Source organism: Phlebotomus papatasi, chromosome 3 (assembly GCF_024763615.1).
Source record: "Phlebotomus papatasi isolate M1 chromosome 3, Ppap_2.1, whole genome shotgun sequence".
In the NCBI taxonomy this organism is placed as follows: domain Eukaryota; kingdom Metazoa; phylum Arthropoda; class Insecta; order Diptera; family Psychodidae; genus Phlebotomus; species Phlebotomus papatasi.
In genome coordinates this window covers 78168579-78193652 of record NC_077224.1, presented here as the reverse complement: position 1 = coordinate 78193652, position 25074 = coordinate 78168579, and the positions used below count along the sequence as shown (strand labels likewise).

General features: G+C 33.3%; 1 protein-coding gene and 1 non-coding gene across 3 annotated transcripts in view; one reads left to right on the top strand and one right to left on the bottom strand.

The window, feature by feature from the left end:
• Positions 1-24720, top strand: part of LOC129805899 (uncharacterized) — a 304927-nt gene extending 280207 nt beyond the window's left edge. For both annotated transcript variants that reach the window (XM_055854137.1, XM_055854138.1), the window contains exons 5-7: positions 8356-8618; positions 11835-11970; positions 18424-24720. In XM_055854137.1, coding sequence (XP_055710112.1) covers positions 8356-8618; positions 11835-11970; positions 18424-18545 — 521 coding nt within the window. In that variant the 3' untranslated portion in view covers positions 18546-24720. The remainder of the gene's footprint in view (positions 1-8355; positions 8619-11834; positions 11971-18423) is intronic.
• On the bottom strand, positions 9916-9988 carry Trnas-aga (transfer RNA serine (anticodon AGA)). Its single transcript has one exon. It is a non-coding gene; the product is annotated as a tRNA-Ser (tRNA).
• Positions 24721-25074: the final 354 nt, after the last annotated feature.

The window sequence follows — 25074 nt, the reverse complement described above, 5'->3', positions numbered from 1 at the left end:
AATTTAAACTATCTGTAATAGTATTCCACAAAAATTTCAGGAGCCTATTAGGTGAGTTTCAAGTATTTTCGAAAATACAGATATGAAAGTAAACGACCACTGATAGGATTTGCAAACGTTCGGGCACAAATAGAAAACTTAGAAGCGCAATTTTTTCTCTTCTCCTTCTTACGATTTTAACGTTAAACGGCGAATTGAAGGGAAAAATAAAAACTTATTGACCGTATGAAAAAAATAATGGTTCTATTCCAATGAAAAAATGAAAGGTGAAATCTTTTTTTTTATTTATTTATTTAAAAAATAAAACTACCTTTGAAACTGTGTGTCTCTTATAGAGGCATAATAACAGACATTATGCGTCCACCACCGTCTTAGCCTTGGTGACAAACTTACTCCGGAGCAAAACTGTGGAAATTTTTCTTCTCACATTGTATAAGCCAGAGAAAAGACAGTAGGGGAAAGTGACCATGCTTGATAACGTCCAACCTTGATAATAACTAATTTTTTCCTATGTTAATCAATAATTGTGACTTATGACAATATATTTTAATAGCTGGTCCTAAGCCTCACATTTCCTGATAAAATTAGGAGCGTAGCCCTTTGTTCCCAGTTTTAGGAAGCAAAAATAAAAAATAGACCCAAATCTGTAATTTCTATGGATGACATTTTATACGATTTTTCATAGTTAATATTATTTATCAAAAGAAATTCCTATTACAGGTCACTTAGGGTTCACCATGGTTAATATTTGTGGAAAAATCTTTTTCCTAAGAAAGACTTGTTTTGTGGGTGGTGGAAAATTAATAAATCCTGCTTATGTCCATGCTATATAATAAGAAAGAGCCGTGCTTGATAATTCACTATCATTATGTCAGATTCCTTCGTCTTCACACCTATTGTAATCATGCGATTTGATCGAATACTAGAATCTAGAAAGTAAAAACCATAAAGTCAATAAATCAAAAATAATCTCACACAATTATGCCGCAATTGAGTATTTATGGAACAAATTTGCAGTATTTTCACATAAGAATATTTTTTAAAGATTGCAAAAACCGATTACACAATGAAAGAATCACATCTCCCATAAGCTCCCACAGCTTATAACTGATTTTTGTGTACCTTTAACATAACCTCACTTTCATATTTTGTTTTTTTTTTCAAAAGAAGTAAGTTTATGAAGATTGTGAAACAATTTGTGATTCAGTTCAAAGTAAGGTGAGTTAATTATTTTATTCATTTTAGCGATAAAAATACAATACAATATATATTCAATTTATTTTCGCAGAAGATCCAGAAGATGGTGAAAATCAAAGTTAGAAGTGAGAAACGCAACAGTGTGGATGAAACAGTCAATGCAGACTATAATCTTCAGGAAATTTCCCAAAACAGAACGAGAACTGGGGACAGGACACTTCTGCATCTGCAGCATTTGGAATCTTGATCTTCCGGAAAGTCAGCAGTGAACTTTGAGTTCAATGGTTTCCGGAAGTGGAGGGCAATATCACATCTTACTCAATAAAAACTGCTTAAGATGCTTAACTGCCCCTGAGGTTTTCTCAAAATCTGTACTGATGGTCCTGTTCATCCGATAAAGCTTCAATCCTGAGCCAAATCCCTAATTCTGCTACTGTGTAGATTGGATATCTTCAGGGAGTTGTGCGGTCCTCCAAAGAAATTTTTAGAGGATATCAGGCTTCACAGGGCAACGGTGGAAGTTAGGTGGTCTTCCTCTTCACATTTCTTCAATCACTTATTAACTTAAATACTCATTAAACATTGGAAAATAGATTTTTTTAGCGAAATAATCACCAGATGTTTCATTTTTGTTTGTGTCAATTGACATAACCTTAAACTTTCGTGTTCATATTTTAGGAAAATGGTTTCATTTTTGTTGTGAAAATACGTCCTAGAAAAATTGCTTAAAAGCGATTCTTTATTATCTTATCCCTTGTGCAAACAAATTAATCAGGTAGATTAGAGTTCTGTCCAAATATTAATGTGTCATTTTTTGTGTCCGGTGTAATATTTACGGCGGAAAATGGGCTGATATAGGTAGGGAAAATCTCAATACAGGTAGGCATATGGTCCAACCCTTATAATAATCGCCACTGTATTTTCATTTTCCTTCTGGGGAAATTAGAAGGATTTCCAGGAATTACTTCAGGTGGGATTATGGACCTAATAAGTGTGACATTTTTTTGTCGTAGTGGAAAAAACGCTGCGATTTATGTGGTAGTCAGAAAAAAAATCCAAAACTCGGACATCATTTTACAGTATCAAGCATGGTCACTTTCCCCTACAATATAATAAAAGAGTAAAAGTATGATAAAGCTAAAGGCAAAGAAAAGAAAGGCAGTCTAGGTATTACAAAAACTTGGATCAATATTATTCAGCGTTCTTGCAGATTTTCTAATGAAATCAGTCGTGGTAAGTCGGCGACAGCTGCAACTCAGCATTAACTGAGATGATTAAATGGGTATCAAATTAAATTCAATTGAAAAATTAATGGAGAACTTATACCTATCAAAGCCTTTATACGGGCTTCATCTTAGCCATATGGCTTAACTTCCCTAATTTTTTATAGTCATTTTTTGATTTTTTTTTTTTATTTTGATAAAGGATTGAGTACATATTAGGAGTAAATTATCCATTAGATTTTGAAAATCCAATAAGATGTTATTTAGAATTTTAATACCTTAGGGAACTGGGCAAACACCTCTAGTCTGAAGACCACTTTAGCGAAATATGGGTAGGACAAAGTACTCTCCCTTCGAACGTTCATGCCTTCGAATAATGTGAATTTTCTTCAATTTTTCGTAAGATGCTTGCACATTTCTATTAAATATTAGTTAATTACCATCAATTTATTTATAATTATGTAAAAATTATGTGTAACGGCGTTATCACACTTGCACATTAAAATTTTAATGTGATTCACATTAATTGTCGCTTGTGAGCGTCCAAATATGTTATTTGTGTCTTTGAGTCACTTAATATTTGGGGTTTTTCTATTTTTTGATAAAATAGTGGACTTGGCCTGCAAAAATAAGTTTAAATTTACCTAAAGCATTAATATTTTTCACATTAAAAAATAAAAGAGAAAATCGCATTAATTTTTCGCATTAATGCTATAAATCAATTTATGTCAAATTTTGCGGGCCAAGTCTACCTTTTTACCAACAAATAGATCAAATTTTGAATATAAAATGATTCAAACACACAAATTACACATTTGGACTCTCACCAGCGACAATTAATGTGAATCATATTAAAGTGTTAATGTGCAAGTGTGATAACTTCAGTAAGTCTCTTAAGAAAAGCAGAAGAAATTCACATTATTCGAAGGCATGAACGTTCGGAGGGAGGGTACTTTCCCCTACAATACACTTCGACATTTACTAAAGAACTCTAGAATTGCTGAAAATTTGTATCGTAATGCAATTCAATCCTACTCGATTCTGTATAAAATGCAATAACATAATTTATTATAGGAAAATTTCATTAAATAGGGAAATATAGTCAGTATTTGAATATCGCCAGCCCTCGGATATTGCAATTTTTCAAAATTATTGCAACGCCAAATAATTTTGAAACAGTATTTATATAAAATTGTGAATTAGGCACTTTGGTTCTTTAATTAAATAATATGACTGTGATGCATGAATTTCTGTGCATTTTTACCATGTAAAAAAATTTTCACCTTTGAATGACTAAGATTAAAAAAAAATCATATTCAATAGGAATTTACAATCATGAAAAGTGTAAGGGGCCTCACTATGATTTATAAAAATATGAGTCAAAATTTATTTTGCGAAATGCCTTGCCTACGGATAATAAAATGACGAAATCTGATCATTGCTATTGGTAAATTGTCTAGTTTACGATGCACTTTGATAATGAAATTTTGGATTGTGTGAAAAACAAAAGTAGATGGAAAGAAATATGCGGTCATAGAGAAACATATTTTATACCCCGGGTTTGTAATTTTAATAATTTATATCAGCGACTCTGCTCATCGGGCTCTCTGCGGAGCTCAGCTCTTGTCCATCAACCCCCTATTTATTGTTATGATGCTCAAGTGAGAGAATGTTGTATGGGGAGACCAAAGACATGAAGGGGTGTAAAATTGTGCAGAACGGAACTATAAATTTTTATACTTTGCACAACTAAACTATACGACCTCACGGATGACTGACTACATTACTACATCGTCGTGGCATTGTGTGGCAGGAAAAATTTATTTGACGAGGAGTATCCACTGGAGTTGCAGTTTTGCTGACGGTCCCATTTTCTGCACAAAATTTCCATTTCGACTCCACCACTAATAACACCACCGGGATAGAAAAGAATAAATTGTAATTCCATACCATTTTAAAATTAAAGTCATAATTTTCCTTGCTACTTCAACAAAACTTAGGGATGAAATCACAACACAAGTCTGACACATTTTGTAATGAGATTTATGCAATTTGGGTTTGTGCAAAACAGAAAAAAAGGAAGGAAAAAAATCTGGTTAGGATGCAGGCTCATGTCACGTATTTTGCAATTAACAAAACTGGCCTAGAGTACATATAATCAACTTCAGATTAATAAAACCATGTTTGTGCTTTGCATCGTTTAAATTCAAAGTCATGCTCTTTAGTGCGATGTAAGTTGTATGGCAATGATATGGTTATAGAAACTATTTTTCGAGAAAGCTCTCCTGATATTCCTATAAAATTTGTCATTATGGCATTGCCAGACTGTTACAGGATTCCCTTACTGGAAAGAAAATGAAGAAAGATATCGGCAAGCGGTTTTCGGTAAAGGTTTAATGGCGTTAAGTTGCTAGAAGTACATAATGTCAGGTACAACTTCCCAACCCCTTCCCCCATTTTGAAAAGATTTTGAAACACCTCCAAATTTTCTTTTCTCAATTACTCAAGCCCCTATGGCATTGATCGGACTCTTTCGCTTTAAAAAACTTAAGCCCCTCCTTGCCCTCTATAGCTCGAGCTATGTATATATGTGGTCAAAATTTAATTTTCAAATGGAAATTGGTTCCAATTTTCAGAATTTTAACATCTTGGGTGACTTGGGAGGTTCTCGTTAAGGGCAGAATCCTATTAACAGGAAAATGCTCACCGTATTTCGTTAATTTACTCATTTTTATTGCAATTTTTACGCTAATTCTTGATTACCGTATTACCTTATCTCATACTCGGTGGCACTACGTGAAAATAATATAAGAAAATTTAAGAAATAAAACGAAAATGCGATAAACGGTGAGCAAAAAAACTGTACGATTAATTTCTCTTACAGTTTTTTTTTGCTCACCGTTTATCGAATTTTCGTTTTATTTCTTCAATTTCCTTATATTATTTGCATCTAGTGCCACCGAGTATGAGATAGGGTAATACGGTAATAAAAAAATTTGCGTAAGAATTGCAATGAAAATGCGTAAATTAACGAAATACGGTTAGGCTACGGCGAGAATTTTATTGTCAATGTGATTCTGCCATAAATCCTAACAATTCTTGCAAACACCCCAACTTCATATTTATCATAATCGAAGAGTCGAGTTTAGTTATACTTAAAGCTAAATGGAATAAATAGCTTTAATGCTGGAAAATTATAATAACATAATCAGAATTCAAATACGAGCAAGTCAAACGATCTACCCACGCCAATGGCAAGTTGCCTGAAATTTGAAGCCACTTTCTCATACTTCGATTTAAATTTATGGGCTCTTGTAGTTCCTATTCCCAAAGTTACTAATCCCAAATCTCCTTCTGACTTCAGGCCCATCAGCCTTCTTCCTGTACTATCAAAGGCCTTTGAGTTTCTTCTTCATGAGCAGATCTCGCAATATTTAGATGAAAACAGGCTCCTCTGTGATTTCCAGTCAGGCTTTCGAAAGGGCCATAGTACTACAACTGCTCTTCTGAGAGTTACTCATGACATTGCGTCCTCGATAGATCGAAATCGCTTCGTGATTCTTGTTCTGCTGGACTTCACTAAGGCCTTTGATAGCCTTCCTCACAATCTCCTTTGCTATAAGTTATGTTCTCTTTTTAAGTTTTCTTCCTCTGCAGTGGCCCTTATTCAATCTTACTTCACTGGTAGGTCTCTTATCGTGAAGTATTGTGAGAATAGTTCCTCACCGTCTTTCTTAAATAAGGGCATTGGTCAAGGCTCAATACTTGGCCCACTGCTCTTCTCCCTCTTCATCAATGACCTACCCTCAGTATTACAGAATTGCTCTTTTCATCTTTACGCAGATGACCTTCAAATCTATGTTGAGGGTGAGCCCTCCAATTCCCTTCAGGCTTTTCGACTTATGAATATTAATCTTTCCAGAATTGAGCACTGGGCTTTATCAAATGGGTTGATTTTGAATCCTAAAAAGTCTCAAGCTATTGTAATTTCTAAAAAAGGAGTTTCCCTTGATTTCTATCCATTGCACCTTTACGGTGAAATTATTCCTTTTTCTGATCAGGTCAAAAACCTGGGCATAATCTTCAATGCAACTCTCTCATGGTCTGATCAGGCCATCTCTATTTGCCGAAAGGTCAATTATTCTCTGTATACCCTCAGACGCTTCCGGGACATCACGCCCTATAACACTCGTTTGATCCTCGCGCGAGCGCTTCTTCTTCCTTTTTTTAATTACGGAGCAGAGCTGTTTTTTGCGGCGGATAGTGACACAATTCGTCGCCTGACGGTTTCCTTTAATGATTGTGTCAGGTATATTTGCGGCATAAGTCGCCGAGATCACATCACTCCATATAGAAACGTTTTCATTGGATGTGATTTAACATCCCTTTTGAAAATGAGAACTGTACTGTTCCTGTTTCATCTGTTGATTTCTGAATGTCCCGAGTACCTGTCGAGTCTTCTGGTTAGGGGGGGCTCAGCCAGGGTTCGGGGACTGTTGGTGCCTAAAGTGAACGGTGAATGTCTTTACAGGACTCTGTTCGTTAAGGGCGTCACTTTTTTTAATAGTGTCCCGAATGACAAGCGCTCTTCTGCAGCTGCCATTCGAAACTTTTTTCAAGTTGAAGCCTGAGAAGCTTAGGAATTTTTCTTTACTTTTTTTCTTTACTTTTTTTTATCTTTTTATTTGTACTTAAATTTAAACTTCTGAATTTATTAACTTCTTCTCTTTTTAATAATTTCTTTATCTCATTTTTTTTTCTTTTTTTTCTTTCACAATTGTAAAAGGGTTGACCCTATTTTTGTGAATAAATAAATTATTAATTATTAATTATTATTTATATGAGAATTTTTTTCCACTCACGACCATTACACTAAATAACAAAAAAGTGAGAAGCTTTTCTGTATTATAAGATACCTTTCCGTATGGAGGGATAAATATACTAAATTTTTGTTTAAATAAATTTTTTCCTCGGAGCACTGTAAACTGAGTCCGAGATCAATTTAGGAATTGGCTTCAAATAGCTCCATATAAAAAAAAAACTTGCCACATGCTTGGATCTACCACTTGATCCATGTATTGCTTATTTTTAAATATTATAGTACTGTTGATTTTAATTATTTCAAAAGATTTATATGACTTCTTAAATAAACGCGAAAATACTAGTAATAAGATAATAATTTTTAATTGCAATTTAAGCACTTACGACTGAATATACACTGATATGTGCGATATACTGAAACTTCAGAATGGCGTCAACTATGCATTTGTAGATTTGCACCGTATAATCGCTTTGATGAAATTTCTATAATCCTCATCACGAATGAAAATGGATATTTTGTCTGGTGAAAAAGAGAGAAAATCATGCGGAAAATTAAGTGTGAAAATTGCCATAGAACGAGACGAATGCCTCATGAATTTCCCTTAGGTTAATCCGCACCACAAACACATTCTCTTGCACTGCAGCCATATCGTACATAGTTTGTGGAATCAATCTCAAAAGCTTCATGTATCATTTCGCGCGTACGACTGTTGAGCTTTTGGGAGTGAGTTTAGAAGACACGCTTTTGTGGGGACGCCCGGTTGTTGTGGATTGGAAAGCAATCTTCTCGTTATTCAGTTGAATCACGTAGAATGGAGGGTCAGCCTAAATGAGAATGTTACACAATCTTTTATCCACACCCATTGAGCAGCCGCTGGAGTGGTCAGGTTGGGTGAAAGAATGAACAAATATTGCGTTATTGTGGGATATTTCATCCCCAATATACTCTAGGGACCAACAGAAAATGAGATAGAAGGAGAGAGAGAGAGAGGGGGGGAGGTCGGGGAATGAAGCTTCCCCTAAACTTGAGGGATTGGGAAAACTTTTGCAAACACTCTGTGGACTATGCTTCTGATACAATATTTTGAGTTACTGAAGTCAATTAAAATTTCAGCACTGCCTGAGGAAGGACCTCGCATCACGGGTGGACGACCACGATACCAAATTGGGGACATCGTGCGTGTCAATTGCACATCGGGTCGCTCTAAGCCGGCAGCCCATTTGAACTGGTTTATCAACGGCCATCAGGCAGACCACTCGTTTATGCGGAAATACGATAACATTGTCACTGGCCGCGAGGGACTGGAGACGTCGATACTGGGACTGGAGTTTCGTGTCCGAGTTAAGCATTTCCGCAGTGGAGACATGAAGCTGAAAGTGAGTCCATTCTATCTTCTAATCATTACATTTGTTCTCCCATACTCCTCGTCACAATTTCTGACCCATTCAACAAGAACATTTGACCCCTCACGTGCAGTATTGTTTTCCGGGACAAAAAAAACCTACTAACATGGGCTTAAATTGCCCCCGGCATTCAAAAAAATATATTTTCGCTATATACTCATTTTGTTCCTGGGTATATACATAGAAAAAAAATCAATTCTACTATGTAATTTTTGTACGACTGTGAGAATGTATTTCACAAAAGTAATTTAAACAAAGGATTTTTATAACATATCGGGGTTTTTATAACTAATGGGGTCGCAGGGTTAACACACCAAGTTTAGACCTATACACCTCCTTATTCATAAGCATCTCAAGAAGCTTTTTCGGGATCGATCTTGAGCCATTGCAGGAGTAGATCCTATTTACATAAATGCAACAAAGCCAAGGCAGAGTATTAAATAACTTTAGAACTTAGAAGCGAGCGATATGTGCAAAACAAAGAAAATTCTATGTTTCAACTTATAAGAGAGCAATGTCTGAGCTTTCCTGATTTGTAGTTGGTCATCTGCAGCAATTAGCAACAAGAAAAATAATCATAATCTGTTCTTCAGATTTTAATCGGGCCCAAAATTTAGTTCAATTCCCGAAGATCTTGAATTTATAAAAATCAATTCCTTTTTTTTCCAAAACCTGATTAGTCAATTACTCTTAATTACAATTCGAAATCAATGATTTAGCCAAAAAAAAATTTCGGTTAAGAAATAAGAACAGATGTTAATGCATAACCCTTAGGGCCCAAAGGCTAAGATACACTGGTAAAAATAAAAGTCACCGATAATCCTTTGAAAGGGTCACTATTTTGACACCTATTTATCTCCGGAATAAACGAATAAAAACAATGAAAAAGTCATCTTTGGTGTTCGCTCAGATGAGAGAAATGCTATAAGAGTAATAAATTTACGATGAAACATAATATGGTGATAAATACGCATACAAAATTTCAAAAGATAGAACTGAACCTTTCAAAGGATCAAATATGATCCATTTTTTCGGAAAAGGATCAATTCGACCCTTTAATTTTTACTAGGGTACACTAAAGCTGATGTTCGAGAATATTTATCCTGTAAAATTTAAAAGTAAAGATTTATTATGAAAGTGATTGAACAGACTTCTGTTCGCTTGGTACGTAATCCCAATAAATTTTGTGTTTTTGCACAGAGAACAACAATCAGAACCAGTATTTCCCAACCAACAAATTTAACCCAAATAGAAAGAGGAAAAAAATTCCTGCCTCCACCCAGGCTTGAACTGGGGACCTTTCGCTATCTAGGCGAATACTCTACCAACTGAGCTATGGGGGCACTGGCTCTGATTGTCTTTGCCACTGATCTCAACCAATTGCCATGTGCACTTCAACTCGTTTTCGACTCATTCCACAAGTCTTGCGAACGGTGTCATGCGTGCAATTGTACCAGCAGCCCATGTTATCCATGGAGAATTAATTTATTAAAGATAATATAAATATAATTTATTAAAGATAATATAATTTATTAAAGATTTATCACAGAATGCCATACGCTGGCTTAGAATGATCAATTAGAAGTCTAATTCTTTTTACTTTTAAATTTTGTAAGCTAAATATTTTCGAGGTCAGCTTTAGTCTATTTGGACTTTTAGGTCCGAAGCTTGTATAACACAGATTGCCAAATAAGTTTAGCCCCACTTCCAGAGGTCCCTCATTTCTAAGCCGCATAGAAACCACGGAATTCTAAGACTTAAATCAATTTTCCCATTCTAATAGCCTCGGCAAACCTTTTAGATCAGGAAAATTTCATGAAGTAGAAATTGACATCCCTTTTTTCTCAAAAGTGTTCCGTACTTTTGTACCATTCTTTGGCACTCTTCTTCTTCTTATGAATATCTCAACAAATTCAAATTTATACAATCAAACTTCAGTTCAAAAAAGTAAGATAGACGTATTCAAAACGTTTCAGAAAAAAGGATAGGTAATTTTGATTTCATAAAATTGGGCTGATTAAAAAGGTGTAACAGAGGTATAATTTTATAAGTCTCAAAAAAATGTTCTGCCTGTTATGTCAGTAGAAGGGTTAAGCAATATCTAAAGGGTATACGGGAGATAAACCTCTTAACTCTACCATTTGATGTTTAAGTCTGAATAACCTATGATCTCCTATATTCCTTTTTGGTATAATTTAGCACGATTCCTATAGAAATCTAGTTTTTATGGACATGCAATTAAATTCAGAAGATAAATAATAAAAGTTTTTAGATTTTGTTTAAAAGCGTCTGCACACTTAAGAGCAATTCTTGTAAAAACACGTTTTTTAACGCAAATTACCCCTATTATTGCAGATAGAAACGTCAATTTTTTTAAATCAATTTTGACGAATACTATTTCCAATGTGTAAAAGCCATAATGAAGGGGTTCTCCAAGTTGAGAATATCGACATGTTTTTATTCAAAATGTATAAAATTCCTACAATTCATACAATAACTCGACAGATTCTGATAAAATTTCTAATGGAAATAGAGTCCTTATAAAGAAATAGAATTCAGAATTTACTTTCCGCACGCAGCCAAAGATAGCACTAAAGTCACCTTAAGATCAATCAGTGATCGACAATCAATTATTCCTATTCAGCTGTATACGACAACGCTTAAATTCGTGGAATTCAAACAATGGACAAAGAAATCAATAGTAAGATATTTTGGAATCACAGAATACCGAGATGAACAATTTTAACCATTTAAAGACGATAGTGATACCGGTGACCCAAAGAAATTTTTGCAAGATATCCAAAGTTATGTTTTCTTTTAAACAGTCAGAAATCTCTCTTTACTTTGGTTCACCGGTGACCCACTTGCCCTTGAAGGGTTAAAGAGTCATATCGTCAGAATACCAACATATACATTTTCGATCTTGGTTAGCCCTTGCGACGTCAGATTTTCGGCTTATCCTCAGGACTACGAAGTCCTTTTAGATATTTCCCTGCATGTTTTTTTTTTAAATTCGTCAAATATAAAAGCTTTGTTTTAACGTTATAATAAGTTTAGATCTTAACAACAATGGTCAAAGTCATCAAAGAAATGATCGCGCGAACGTCCTAAAGGGGTGTGGAAGAGTTTCAAAATTCAAAGGAATCATTCTTATTTTGAATGTATGCTAAGTACAATTATTCATTGCAGTGTTTGGCGACAATTGAGGACGTTTACTGGAGGACAAATGAGGAGAGTGTCGAGGGAGACAAGCCACAGAAGGCGCCGGTGCTGGAATCCAGGGAGACGGTACCGCCCAGCAATTCTCGCGCTGATCGTGTCCAAGGTATGCGCAATGGGTATCAATGGCACCGCGACAGTGTGTGACTCTGAATAAATTGAGTGACAACAAATTGAAATTCATCCACCTCAGCGTATGGAACCTTTTTTTTCCATCATTCGATATACGGTTGCACATGCCATGGAATAAATCGTACCCAAATTCACCCTAATCTCTGTCCACTCGATTCCATATATTTGAACGATACATCTCACCAATGGAATCCTAAATCACTCTTTTGCAAACATTATTGAACTTTCTAAACGAGAAACGCGGGATTTCAGGAAATACTCCTATCACATTCGCGAGAATTTAGGAGTTTGAAAAGAGAGATACCATATCCCATTTGAATATGTAAATAGAGTAAATATTCACTCTTTTCTTGAAAGGTGGATTTCGTGATGGAAAAGATTTTTAAAAGTTCAATTCTATCAAGTTTCCACAAATATTTGGAGCTTGGGTGTTGACAAAATGAGTAAATTTTCCATTTGTTGTCACAAAGTTTGAAAATATATACCCAAATATGGGTCCTCACAAATCTTTCTGTTTTATAAATACATAAATACGTATAACAAACTCACAGTTGTAGTGATCGCGGTATAAAACCATATTAAACAATTTTATGAAAAAAACAAGGAACAAACTCTTCCTTACAATTTTGCTAAGCCGTAAATTTTTATTCAGTTTCTGTTTTTTCGTCAAGGAAAGCAAAAATATTAGTAAACAAAATTTCATTACTAATTATAGGAAAGCTCAGAAAAACTTAAAGGAAACACTAAAAAAATGAAATTATGGATTTTTAGGGTATTTCGCCATATTATTCAACCTATCTGGTTTAGCTATTAATCAGTAATTGACCGATAATATCCGGACGAACAATTGCACTGTGGGCACTGTGTAACAAAACGAACCTGTGAGGTCATTTACACCGCCGGATTGGATTGAGATTAAATCGTCCCAAAATCGGTTCTTGGGACAACTCAGTAAAAATTTAATACGACAGTCTAAATGATCTTAATGAAATCGTTTAGATTACTGCCTTAGATTAAGACTTAATTATCCGAAATCCGATTTTGGAGCAGTTCAATTCCAATCTAATGCGGCGGTGTAAATAGCCTCTATGACGAGAGTAATAAAACTTAAAAGGTTTCGTGGGTTAAAAACACTGGAAAATTCCATATTTTTTCTAAATTTTTTCAAGATTCATTTCTTAAGGTATACGCATATATTTTCTGAACTTCATAGAAATCTTAAGGGGTTACATGGGTCTCTCAGGTCAAAAAATAGGCCTTCTTCTAATAATAATTTATTGTGTCGAAAATATTTTAGAAATTCCAACTTTTGGGATATGAAAGAGCAACTTTAGAACAAAATTTAAAAAAAAAAAATTGAAAAATTTTGAAAATCCGACCGTTGGTAGCTGATTTTCGGAACCATTCCTCAAAAAATAGACCTTGCGGTGGGCAGGATTTCTCCCAGTAGGTTCATCTGAAATCAAAAAAACCGAATATACTCTGTTAGAGGATTAGTTGGATCCCTGGATGAACGAAGGATTTTTGAAAAAAAAGCAAAATTTGGATTTTTCGCAAAAGTTTTTGTAAAAAAGTATCAATTTTACCCTATTTTTCAACACACTTTGTATTGTAAAAATGGTTCTGATTAAAGGAAGTGCAAATTCTTTGTTCAAACACTAGATAATACTTCTCAAAATAATTATGCAAAATTTCAGAAAGATCGGTTTAGTAGATTCTTAGTAATCTTGACTACCGCATTGTAAAACGGTGTTTTGAGAAAAACGCGTGTTTCTAGTTTCTATCTCGGAGAGTTTTACTCCGATTGACTTGAAATTTTCAGAAAATATTTTTCAAATGTTATACTATAAAATAAAAAAATTAAAAAAAAAATGATTTTTTTTGACCTGAGATACAGATGTAACCCCTTAAAAATACAGCCGTTGGGACCTGATCTTCGTAGACCTTTTCTGAAAAAAGCATAGTTTTCGGTGAATAAGATTTCTCAGAGTATATTTATCTGACGTCAAAAAACCAATATTTCCTGTTAGATGAGAAGTTATACTCGTACTTAAACGGTACATTTTTTAATGAAATTTAGATGTTTGGCAGAATTTTCTACAAAAAAAATATTCGGCGTATCTTATACCACGTTTTCCCTTGTAAAATAAGTTAATATCAAGATAAAAAATAATTCTAAGGTTCAAGTACGAGTTTAATTCCAACTAATAAGAAGACGTCAGATAAATATATTCTGAGACATCTTGTCCACGGAAAGTCTTTTTTTTTTGAAAACCCGTCTCCAAAAATCAGATCCCAACGACTGAATTTTTAAAATTTTGAAATGAAAATTTCAGAAATTATAGTAAAAATGTTGTTATGCTTAAAAGCTGGAATTAAATATTTTTTCTATAATGTTGAAAACAAGATGTAAAGAAAATATGCTGTTTTCTAATCAGCGGGACCTACGTAACCTTTTCGAAAAATGTGCTTTCCAAGCAACTTACCAATAGCAGTCTATGGCAAGAAAAGGTAGAATAGGCAGAAAAGGCGAACTGTAGACGAAATTAAATTAAGTGCAGTTTTTTGCTATTTTAACACCGCGCCTTCTGTTATTTTTTACCCCGATTAAGCATAACAATGCTTGATTAAAATAATTTCTGTCGGAAAAACTTTTCGGAGAATATTCACCCTTTAACGACGATTGGATCTCCCGTAACCCATAGAGAAAACAATTTTTCCTGTCAACCTAAAACAATTTCATTCTAATGTTTGTGAGTAATCGCTAAATAGGAAGTTGTCGGAATCTAGGATATTTTTTGCAAATCTCGAATTACTTGATATGTAGTAAATATTTAAGCTCCAAAGTGACGAATTTTCAAACTACCACATTGATGAATGATTTTTATTATATTTTTATATTTTTAATTTTTTTAAGCAAAACTTCTTGATACTATAAACTACAATAACAATACATAATATTTTTCATAAGAAAGAAAATTATCATTCAATGATATTGTCAGAAAAAAATATTTTAATTTTTGGGCTTTTTTTGTCCCTATCGTTCACAGGGACAAAAAATGTACCGATCAGACTGTTGGACTTCCCAAGGTTAGGAAATGTAAGACAGTCCACAAATTTTGTTTATCGGTTTAATTTTTATTGTTGATTTTCGTTCCTTATAAAGAGTCTCGTCTTCAAAGGATTAAAACAGGGGATGAATTCATGGTCAGCATATTATCTAAAATATTCAGAAAACACAAGTGCGAAGATTTATTTTTTTAAAAAAATGTAAAAATTGGTATCTTAAAATGCTTAAACTGAATTTACACGAATTATTGGTTTTATTAAATAAAATATATTAGACATTTTGAACCTATGCAATTTTAATAATGCTTAATCTTATAACTAAGGTGCCCATCAAGCTTAATAAAAAGTGAAGCAATTTTTCACTGTTCCTGTAAATTTTTAGCAGATAGGGTAAGTGTGCTAAATTCCGACCAGCTTGCAATTTCGGCCACCTTTTCTGTTCCTCGAATTTCCATGAACTTTTCGATTTTACGTACTTTAGAGATTATACAATGCAAAAGAATAACAAAAAATGTAGCTTCGACAAATGAGATGACGTAAAAAAGATATTGGAAGAATTCCCGAAGGGCAAGGAAATATGAGAATGAAAGTGGCCGAAATAGGGCACCAAAGATATGTCTATATTAGGTGAGATTCTTAACAAAATCTCACCTACTATAATCCTAACAAAATTTCATGTCGTCCGATCGACCTCAAATTTGGCCAAAATGTGTTTCGCCACTTCCTGATTCCGAATATATATGTGGCTGAGTTACGGTCCCGGCCGGCCGGCCGGCCGGCCGCTCTTTGGAGCTTAATAGCTCCTAAACTAAAAAAGATATCGACTTGCGGTTTTCGGCAAAGGTTATATATCGGGTGAAAATTGCAACTTGGTGCATATACCCCCCACCCCCCACCCCTCCTTCCACCATTTTGAAGACCCCCCTTTTTTTGTTTTCTCAATAGCTCCGCCCCTATGGCATTCAGCGGACTCAAATTTTAGTACGTTATAGCTGGGCCTTAGAGCTTTCCATCAATACCAAACTTAAGGTCCCCCGACCCCCCTGACCCGAGCTATAAGGGTCCAAAAAAAATTTCTTAAAATGGCCATAACTCCGGTTCTAATTGTCAGAATTTAAAAAGTGAGGGCTTTTTGGAAAGCTCTCGTGAAATGCCACTTCCCCTTCTAACATCGTAAGTTCATAAAACCACCGCTAGGGGCGCTTTTTTTAAAAAGAAAATTTTTAAATCTTAAAAGTTAAATAACTCAAAAATTCCATTGTGCATCGGGCTGAAAATTTAGTATGTTGTAGCTGTTGGTTATACCTATCAAACAAAAAAAACCTTAAGTCGATCCATAACCCCTGACCCGAGCTATAAGGGGTCAAAGTTCGAACATTGACCGGCCTCTATCTCCGGTTCTAATTAACATAGCGACCTAAATTTTACCTTTTTGGTTTCGTCTCGATGAGCACTTTCAGATGGAAGTTCAAAAAGTCACCACAGGTGGCGCTGTGATAGCGTCAAAATTCATCGAAATTCAAAGTCACTTTTCTCAAAAACGGCATTGTGCAAGTTAATGAAATTTTAGTATGTTGTAGTCCAGTCTAGGACGTTTCCAAAATGGTGCGTATGCGCGCTGTGGTTAAAACAGAACCGGAGATATGAGGGGTCAAAGTTCACAAAATTCAAAAAATCATATCTCCGGTTCTATGTGACCGATTTTGATGAGTGAGGGCTTAAACGAAAGATCTCACCAAATGCTACAACTTTCTAGAATATTTCAACTTCGTGGGACCAACACCACGGGCGCCACAGTCGAAAAACCAATTTCAATATCACATAACCTCAATTATCTCGACTGTCGCTAAACCGATTTTGATGATTACTTCGACACAATTGTAGAACACATTTGTCTCTACATTTCGTCCATACATCATTTTCCGCTCAGACTACGCTATCACTCCGATTTTGCCGTTTAAGTGTGAAAAAAAATGATTTTTCCCATAAAAACGCTTTGAAATCACTCAGATGCCAATTTGACTGCCTCTACTCCACCAAGACACTTAAAATAGGGTTTTAAATGGAAAGTCCCACAAAATACAACAATTCTTTGAAATAGTTGAAGCTCAACAAATGACTACTTGGGGCACTCTGGATGAAAAAACGAGTTAAGAAACAAAAAACCTCGCTTATCTTGGCTTCTGAGTAATCGATGAGATCATGTTCTATGGGAAAATTATAGAGAACATTCTGGTCTACATTTCATCCATATATCACTTTTCTATCAGTTCATCCAAATCCTTGATATTTTGGTTTAAATACAAAATTTGTATAATTTCACGAATTTGATTCAAGATAACTGAATGGCGTCTCCCAACTTCAGCTCTAAATCGAATTTGCATGCACTCCGAGTTAGCTCACGTTAAGAATCTCACCTACATAAGCCGGTTAGGATTATCTGTCCCTTTTTATTCATTTTAAAATGTATTAAGAATGATTTTAGAGTAAATAAAGACGGTAAACTCTTTACAAGGTTAAAAGCAACACTCTTTCAGAAGAAAGAATAAAAAAAATCAATTTGTATTTAAAATATTACATTTCAAACTAGAGACTTTGACGCTTGCATGCAACTATGCCGAAATTTGGCACACTTACCCTATTGCACCATGACTTAAACAAATTTGCTCGTGGTTGTTATATTATTTCGTCAAATATTATGAAATATGTAGTTTTAGATAGCTTTTAACGTATAATTTCGAAATATATTAGACTGATAAATCAATTCTCTTTAGAAAAAACTTTCCATTATAGGTTTCAGTGCCTCTAGGCAAAAACATATGCAAAAATAAATGTCGTAAGGCTCTTGTCTTACTTAAATTATTAAATTACGATATGCCACTTGGGCAACTGATGGCATGAACTAAAATCCAGCGCTAAATTCAATTTAGATTCCTTTACTTTTGACTTCCTTATTTATGAAATATTGCCTTACTCTGAAAATTCCTGAGAACAAACATGAAATTGTCCAATTGTTCTAAAAGATACCAAATGAAATTGTGAGATTTTCCCCAACAACACAAACCTTCAGTTGGTAAGAATCTCCTTCCTTTCTTCGAAGGGATTACACCTCTTTCAAATGTATTAATACTTGTGTGAAGCTTCCGTGTTTAATGCCATCAGCAGAAGACATGGAGAAACATCAGGAAGATAAATGAAAAGCTCTGTCACACCTTCTAGCTTTCATCTGTTAACTCCCTCCTCATCTTTTCCAAAACCCATGGGCAACCATGTATAAATCAGCCCAAGTGGGAGCCTTTATATTGGAGTTTGGGAAGCAATTATTTGAAATAATTCTCACTGACTTTTTATTTGCCAGCTGGAACGAGTTCATCACAGAAAATCCATCCAGATCATCTAGCACTTTTTTGGATTATCACACTTGCATGTCTCGTGAGCAGAACAGCTGGGGGAGACATCCATCCGATGCCACTAAGATAACTATGTACTGCATCAAATCATACACCAACTTATCAAATTCACAATTAAACTATACGAAAGAAAAGCCATAAAATGCCAAAGAGAGTTTATCAAGTAAGTTTTATATAACATACATGATATAATAATGTTCTTCTCCAATTTTAGATTTAAAAAAAAATTAAAACAAACAATTCCTTTCGAAAACAATTACAATGAATTTGACGGGATTTTAAATGCGCGAGAATGACATTTGTGACATTTGTGAGATTGACATTTCTTTGGAAGGTTGACAAATCCTTCCAAATTTTGCTCATCACTCTCACAAAAGTAAACTGAATTGTGATTTTATGTGGAGGAATAAGAGAAAATTTTATTAGAAGAAACTAACGTCTAGTGAGTATTTACAATAAAGAGAAAAAAATATGTATAGATTCTAAGAATTAGGTTTAAGGAAATTATTAACTCCATAACCATAAATTTTATGTAAATTAATATTATTATTTAAGTTAAAAATTTGCCCTGACAACTGTTTGTAAATATGACTAGAAATATTTTAAGGGTTAGTAAACGATACATAATACGCAACATACATCGCTTTTGTTTTATTTACTTTTTTTCTTATCTGGCTACATTTAAAGCGAATCAAACAGAACTCGAGAAAAAGTAATTTGCAAGTAAAAATTTTGTAAATGTTTGTAATTTTCAATGAGGATATACGCAATGCTAGAACCCAATAACTTGGCACGAAAGAACACCTATTGGCACTTTAAGAATTTGTGTCATGTTAGGAACCCTTTCTACACCATTTGGGATATGAAATTTGAACATCTTTCCTTATAGAAAAGGTAGATTGATGAAAAACATCATATTTACATGAATTTTGTTACATACACTGAATATATTTCAGTATTTTGACGTAACTACCAGCATGTGTTCCCTGCCGAATAGATATTTCTTAGATCCCAAATTCGTTAAAGTTTGCAATTTTGATTTGCATTGTTCATAATATAATGTCTTGACGTTTATATAATGTCTTTCGTTTTTTGACAAATAGAGTGGAATCACCACTTTTCGCCACTTATATTGAAATCTCTATTTTTCGCGATTTGTAAAATAAATGAGCCGCAAAGTTCTCTGTATTTTTACTACTGCTACATATATAGTCGAAAAATATTAATTATTCGTTTTGAATTTACGATTTTGAGCATTTTTTAGAGTAATATTTTAAGCAATTGCATCGAATCCAATATTTCTTACCAAATATACTAAAAGTATCATCAAATTTTCATCAAGCAAAAAATATCTTTTTGAATCAATAATTTGTCTATTGAATATTTAATTACACTTGTGGAATACATAAAATTTGTATTTAGTTAATTAATAATTCATTTTATATTATTTTTATATAAAATTGAAGCATGGCGAAAAGTGGTAATATTTTGGAATGATTCTACCACCTGTCGCCACCTCTTTTCAATAGGCGGCGCTAACTTCACTTCTCAGACTGTCAGTTGTCAAATCTGCATTGTTTACTTTCAGCAATAGACCTATAATTTGATTTCTCAAATAAAAGTGAAGAACAATCGTTTAAAGTGAGTAATAATAAGGTGATCATGAGGAAATAGAAATGCTGAATGTATTCTTTTTAAAACATTGCCTAAAATAATCGAGTTTGGACCTTTTCAAGCGGGTGGCGAGAAGTGGTTACAAAACTGGCGAAAAGTGGTGAAAAGTGGCGACGAAGTGGTTATTTTTGCATTGTTAATAAAAATTAGTTTATTAAGTAGTCCAGCGCTAAATTGAAATATAATAATTGAAATATTTCTTTTTTAGGATTTTTTACGAGCATTTCGGAAATGACTAGAGAAAACAGATATTAACAAAAAAAATTGAATAATCATTATCTGTGCAATGAGCAGTGCACAATAACTTTTGATTGTAAATATGTTTTCGAAATTGCCTATGAGAGCAAGTGAGATGACTAGATCTAAATCTCGTTCACTCTCCACTCACTAAAATGTCAAAAACATGTTTACAAAATAAGATTTATTGATGTTTTGAGTGAATGACGGAGATGACTATAGAAGTAGAATTACCTCGCTCAAATCTTATTTCCAAAATATTGTTTCAAAACAAATTTTTTGCACGTACTCCTCAATGTGATACAGCATTCACATATTTTTAACAAAACAAAAGTTGTATGTTGTGTAAAATGATAGCGCGATAAAATTTCAGCCTTGTAAATATGAATTTGACATCTCATGTTTACAATGACATCAGCAATTGTGCGAAAGCCATAAGAGCAAGTACCGTGCAAAATCCGCGGAAAATATCATTTCGAATGTGGTGAAAATATCTAAAACAAAAAAAAAATAAAAAAAGAAATCTGTATATTAATAAAAGTTTTTATGTATAAATGTATATGATACAAAAGATGAAGAAATTATCGACGAATAATTAAGCTGAATTCCATTTGAGTCAAATAAAACAATCTTTAATTGCTTTTCTGTTTTGCATTCTCTGGTCATTCCTTTTGGGAGCAAAATGCAACAAAAGGCGTAACTTTATGAATGATTGCATAGTTAGTGGTAATAAAATACTAATTTATCAAACTTTCCATTAGATTTAAGTTGAGTAAAATTGAAGGGAGTGACTTTATTATTGAAATTGGCCCACCTTCGTAATAATCAAAGTTTAATTTATTTTCAATACACAACGCATTTGAATTATTTTCACAATAAGGTTCTCAATCGAATGGAAATAGCCTGATATTTTTATATTAGAAAAAAAAAGAGAAATTAGTGAGATATTTTTTTCTCGTAACTCGAATAGATTGAAATATTGATGCGAAAATTCTAGAGATGATTATAGATAAAAGGAAATAGTTTAAAAATTCTATTGTAGATAATTAAAATGAAGAGTAACGTTAAAATTGATCTTATGTAAAAAGTGACATAAAATGAGAGAAATTTCAGTCAATGTACGTAACTAATATATCACTTAAGATGACAATTTATTATACATAACATACATATATCAATGAACTATGTGAATCTAATGTCAATTTTATCAAACTTTTCATAAATTGACATATTTTTGTTCTTGCTGACATTCTTCGGAAGGATTTTCAGAAGAAGTTGTACGGAGAACTTGTATCGAAAACGCTACATTTCAAAAATTATATTTGATATTTCAAAAGAAGTACAAAGAAAACGAAATTTATATCATTTCTATAAGGAATCTGGATGATTAACTTGTGGTACGAAAATGGTTTTATTTAGAATATATTGTCAAGCATAAGAGTATAATCCCGTAGACACACTTACGACTTAAGCCTAGATAGAGCTTAACGTAATTAATTAATTAAAATATTGATTTGACTAAATTCGGATCAGTTTTCCATTAATTAAGCCGTTTTTTGGGCTTAAGCCGAGAGACGGATTAGTCAGAGAAACTGATGGAAATGTAATCTGGTCTAGGCCATAAGTGGGATCTCCATTCTTAAAGTCTTACTTAAATTTGATCAATTTTAAATGGTCAGTTAAAGCATTAAACTTTACGCAAAATGAATCTAATTTATGTAATATTAAAAATCTATTATGATGTGATGATGGAGAAAGCAAAATAATCCTTTCTTTCCTTAGGCCAAATTTACTTGGTGATTTCATTTTTTTAGAGTCTTTGATTGAACAATAATCGATTTATTATTTCTACTGACCCAATTTTCTTATTTTCTCTTCAAAAAAAAATTTTTTTTTGATAGAATACAGATAGTAGTAGTAGTAGTACAAGTAAATCAAGGAGATGAACTCCTTCCGAATAAATTTTATTATTTTATTTAATAAACTTAACAAATTTGATCCTTTTATTAACCATATTATTTTTTTACTGCAAATGTTGCAATGTTGCAATGAGATATACTTCGGTCGAGGCAGAACTCCTTCTTCAACCCTGTTCAGTATCCCAAATTTTGAACAAAGAATACAGTGAAATAAGATAGCGGTTACTATATAAAGTATGTTTATAAATTTAATTTCAAAAAACAGTTTAAAATAGTAGTAATTGTGAAAAAATAATGATATGAAGATTATTTAAATAATCCGAGGAATTGTTCTCTATTAATATCACGACCGAGCCATCAACTCGTTTATCCCAGAATTTGCGGTATAAAATTGTTCTTGTCACCGGTGTTGCTAACGTCTTTAAATGGCTAACCCCTGCGCAACCGAAACGCCCTCAGTGATACGGATTTCAGACCTTAAACTTATGCCGGCTTCAGACTGGAGGCTTAACCCAGTTCCCGAAGGTCTCAAAAACCTGAATAACAAGCAATTTTATTGATTTTTCAAAATCTATTGGATCATTTGCCCTTATTATCCAATTCCAAATAACAATTTCCGAAAAAAAAATCGTGCCTGATGAGGAATTAGAGGAGTTAAGCCAGATGGCTAAACCTTAGGTCTGAAGCCCATATTAGCCATATGGCTTAAATCCTCTAATTCCTTATCAGGCAAGATTTTGATTGGATATTAAGGATCCAATCAAAACGGATTGGATATTTAGGGCAAATTATCCATTAGATTTTGAAAAATCAACAAAATTGTTTGTTATTTAGATTTTTGAGGCTTTCCGGAACTGGGCTATACCTCCAGTCTGAAGCCGGTATAACGGTTCATGAAGGTTTGAAAGGAATAGACATGCACATAGCCCTCCTCTTCAAAACGTCACACCTAAAATAGGCTACTAAAATGGGATAGAATCGTTTTCCCATGCCTCGTGGACTCAAGTGCAGTGAAGTTTATTGAATACAATTCTACACCTTTATCGTCAGAAAATTTCTGACAAATACTAAAATTTTGAAAAATTCTAATGGGTATTCAAACCAGGAACATTTGCATCATAGAGCAAGTGCTCTACTACTTGACCTAGTGAGTGCCCAGAACATTTTGGAGTTTGCACAAATAAATTATTATTTTGTAAACATTTTTTTGCTAAGCAAAAGTTATTGTTCTAATCGAAGATAAACCGAAGATATTAAGAATAAGGAGGAACAGCGTCATACTCATATCCTTGGCAATAATTTATAAGTTAAGAACATTTTTCACTACTTTTTATTCAGTAAAAAAACATTCTTTTTAAATCAATCAAATTAGTAACTCCATAAAAAAATAATTAAATATACTTTTGAATTCCAGAAACAAACAAAAAAATAATCATCCAGTCCTTCAAGGCTTACTAATACATTATACTAACAATTGGGCAAGAAATGACAAAAATCCCACAATGATATATCACTTTCACTAATAGTTTTATGACAAAAAAAAAACAAAATATCTGTGTAACTGAAACATATTGAATGAAAAACCATCAATGTGCTGTTTAAGATTGAAAGAAATATCGCTATCAAATTTTTCAAGTGATTTTTAATTTAGGACTTTCGAAAGAAACTTGAATTTTTAATAACTTTTGTTATGTAAACATGTTTTTAAGAACTACATTTCACTCTGTCTTGATGAAATGTCTCATATTTGTTTGCAAGACAAAAATTATGAAATGATTGTACGTTGCGCATAAAGTTTTTTTTGGGTATGAAAACAAGTGTTATTTTGCTCTAATACGTTAGAGAAATGAGAATGGTGTAGATTTGCCCGAATTAAAAGATATTCCAAAGTGCCGCAAAATTTGTGACAGAACTTATCCTTTGAATCCTAAATGCTTCGAAAAAAAAGTTTTACACAAAAAAAGCTCTATGCGCAGCCCTATTTCATGTAGGTATATAACATTTCAATTTGAATATTTTTTCATCATAACTTTAATTTCAATAGAATGGAGCTAAAGGCGTTTTTTATTGAAATTTCATGATACAAATTCCCAACAAACAGAATATTTTCACAGATAAATTAAAACTCATATAGATAAAAAAAAAATTGTTATGATTAAAAATAATACATGAAAATACACACTAGAATATAAATATAGATCATCGATGAGGCAGAAAATTTGCTGATAATGTAAATACTATTCAACAACAAAAAAATAAATTACATTTTGAAGGGAATGGAATCTTTAATGAGGAATGATATTAAATTTTTTTGTGAAAAAAAAGAATAAATACGCACTGTATAATTGAACGGAATTATTTACCAACAAGAAATTGCTATATAATTTTTTATTCAATAAAAATTCATTAAATAAATCTTTCGAGAGAGGTATTCTCCAATTAATTAGGTGTTTCCCATTTTTCTCTGTGCCCTTACCTACTTTCCATTTGGAGCGAAGTAAAAGGAAAATGGAGGCTGAAGGAAAATGAAATGATAAATTATTATTAACCCTCTAACAGACACTTCTGCCAAAATAAGAATGTGAAGCTAATATCTGTCGATGGGAATAAAGTGTGAAATTTATAAATCGATTGGTAACCCAAATTTTTCTTCCAGCATCCCCCAAGTGTCCAATATCTAGGCCTCGTCCAACTCATCTTGGGCATCCTATGGGATGGTCTCCCCAGTGCAACCACCCTTCTTTGGCACGTGACTAGGATTTTTCATCT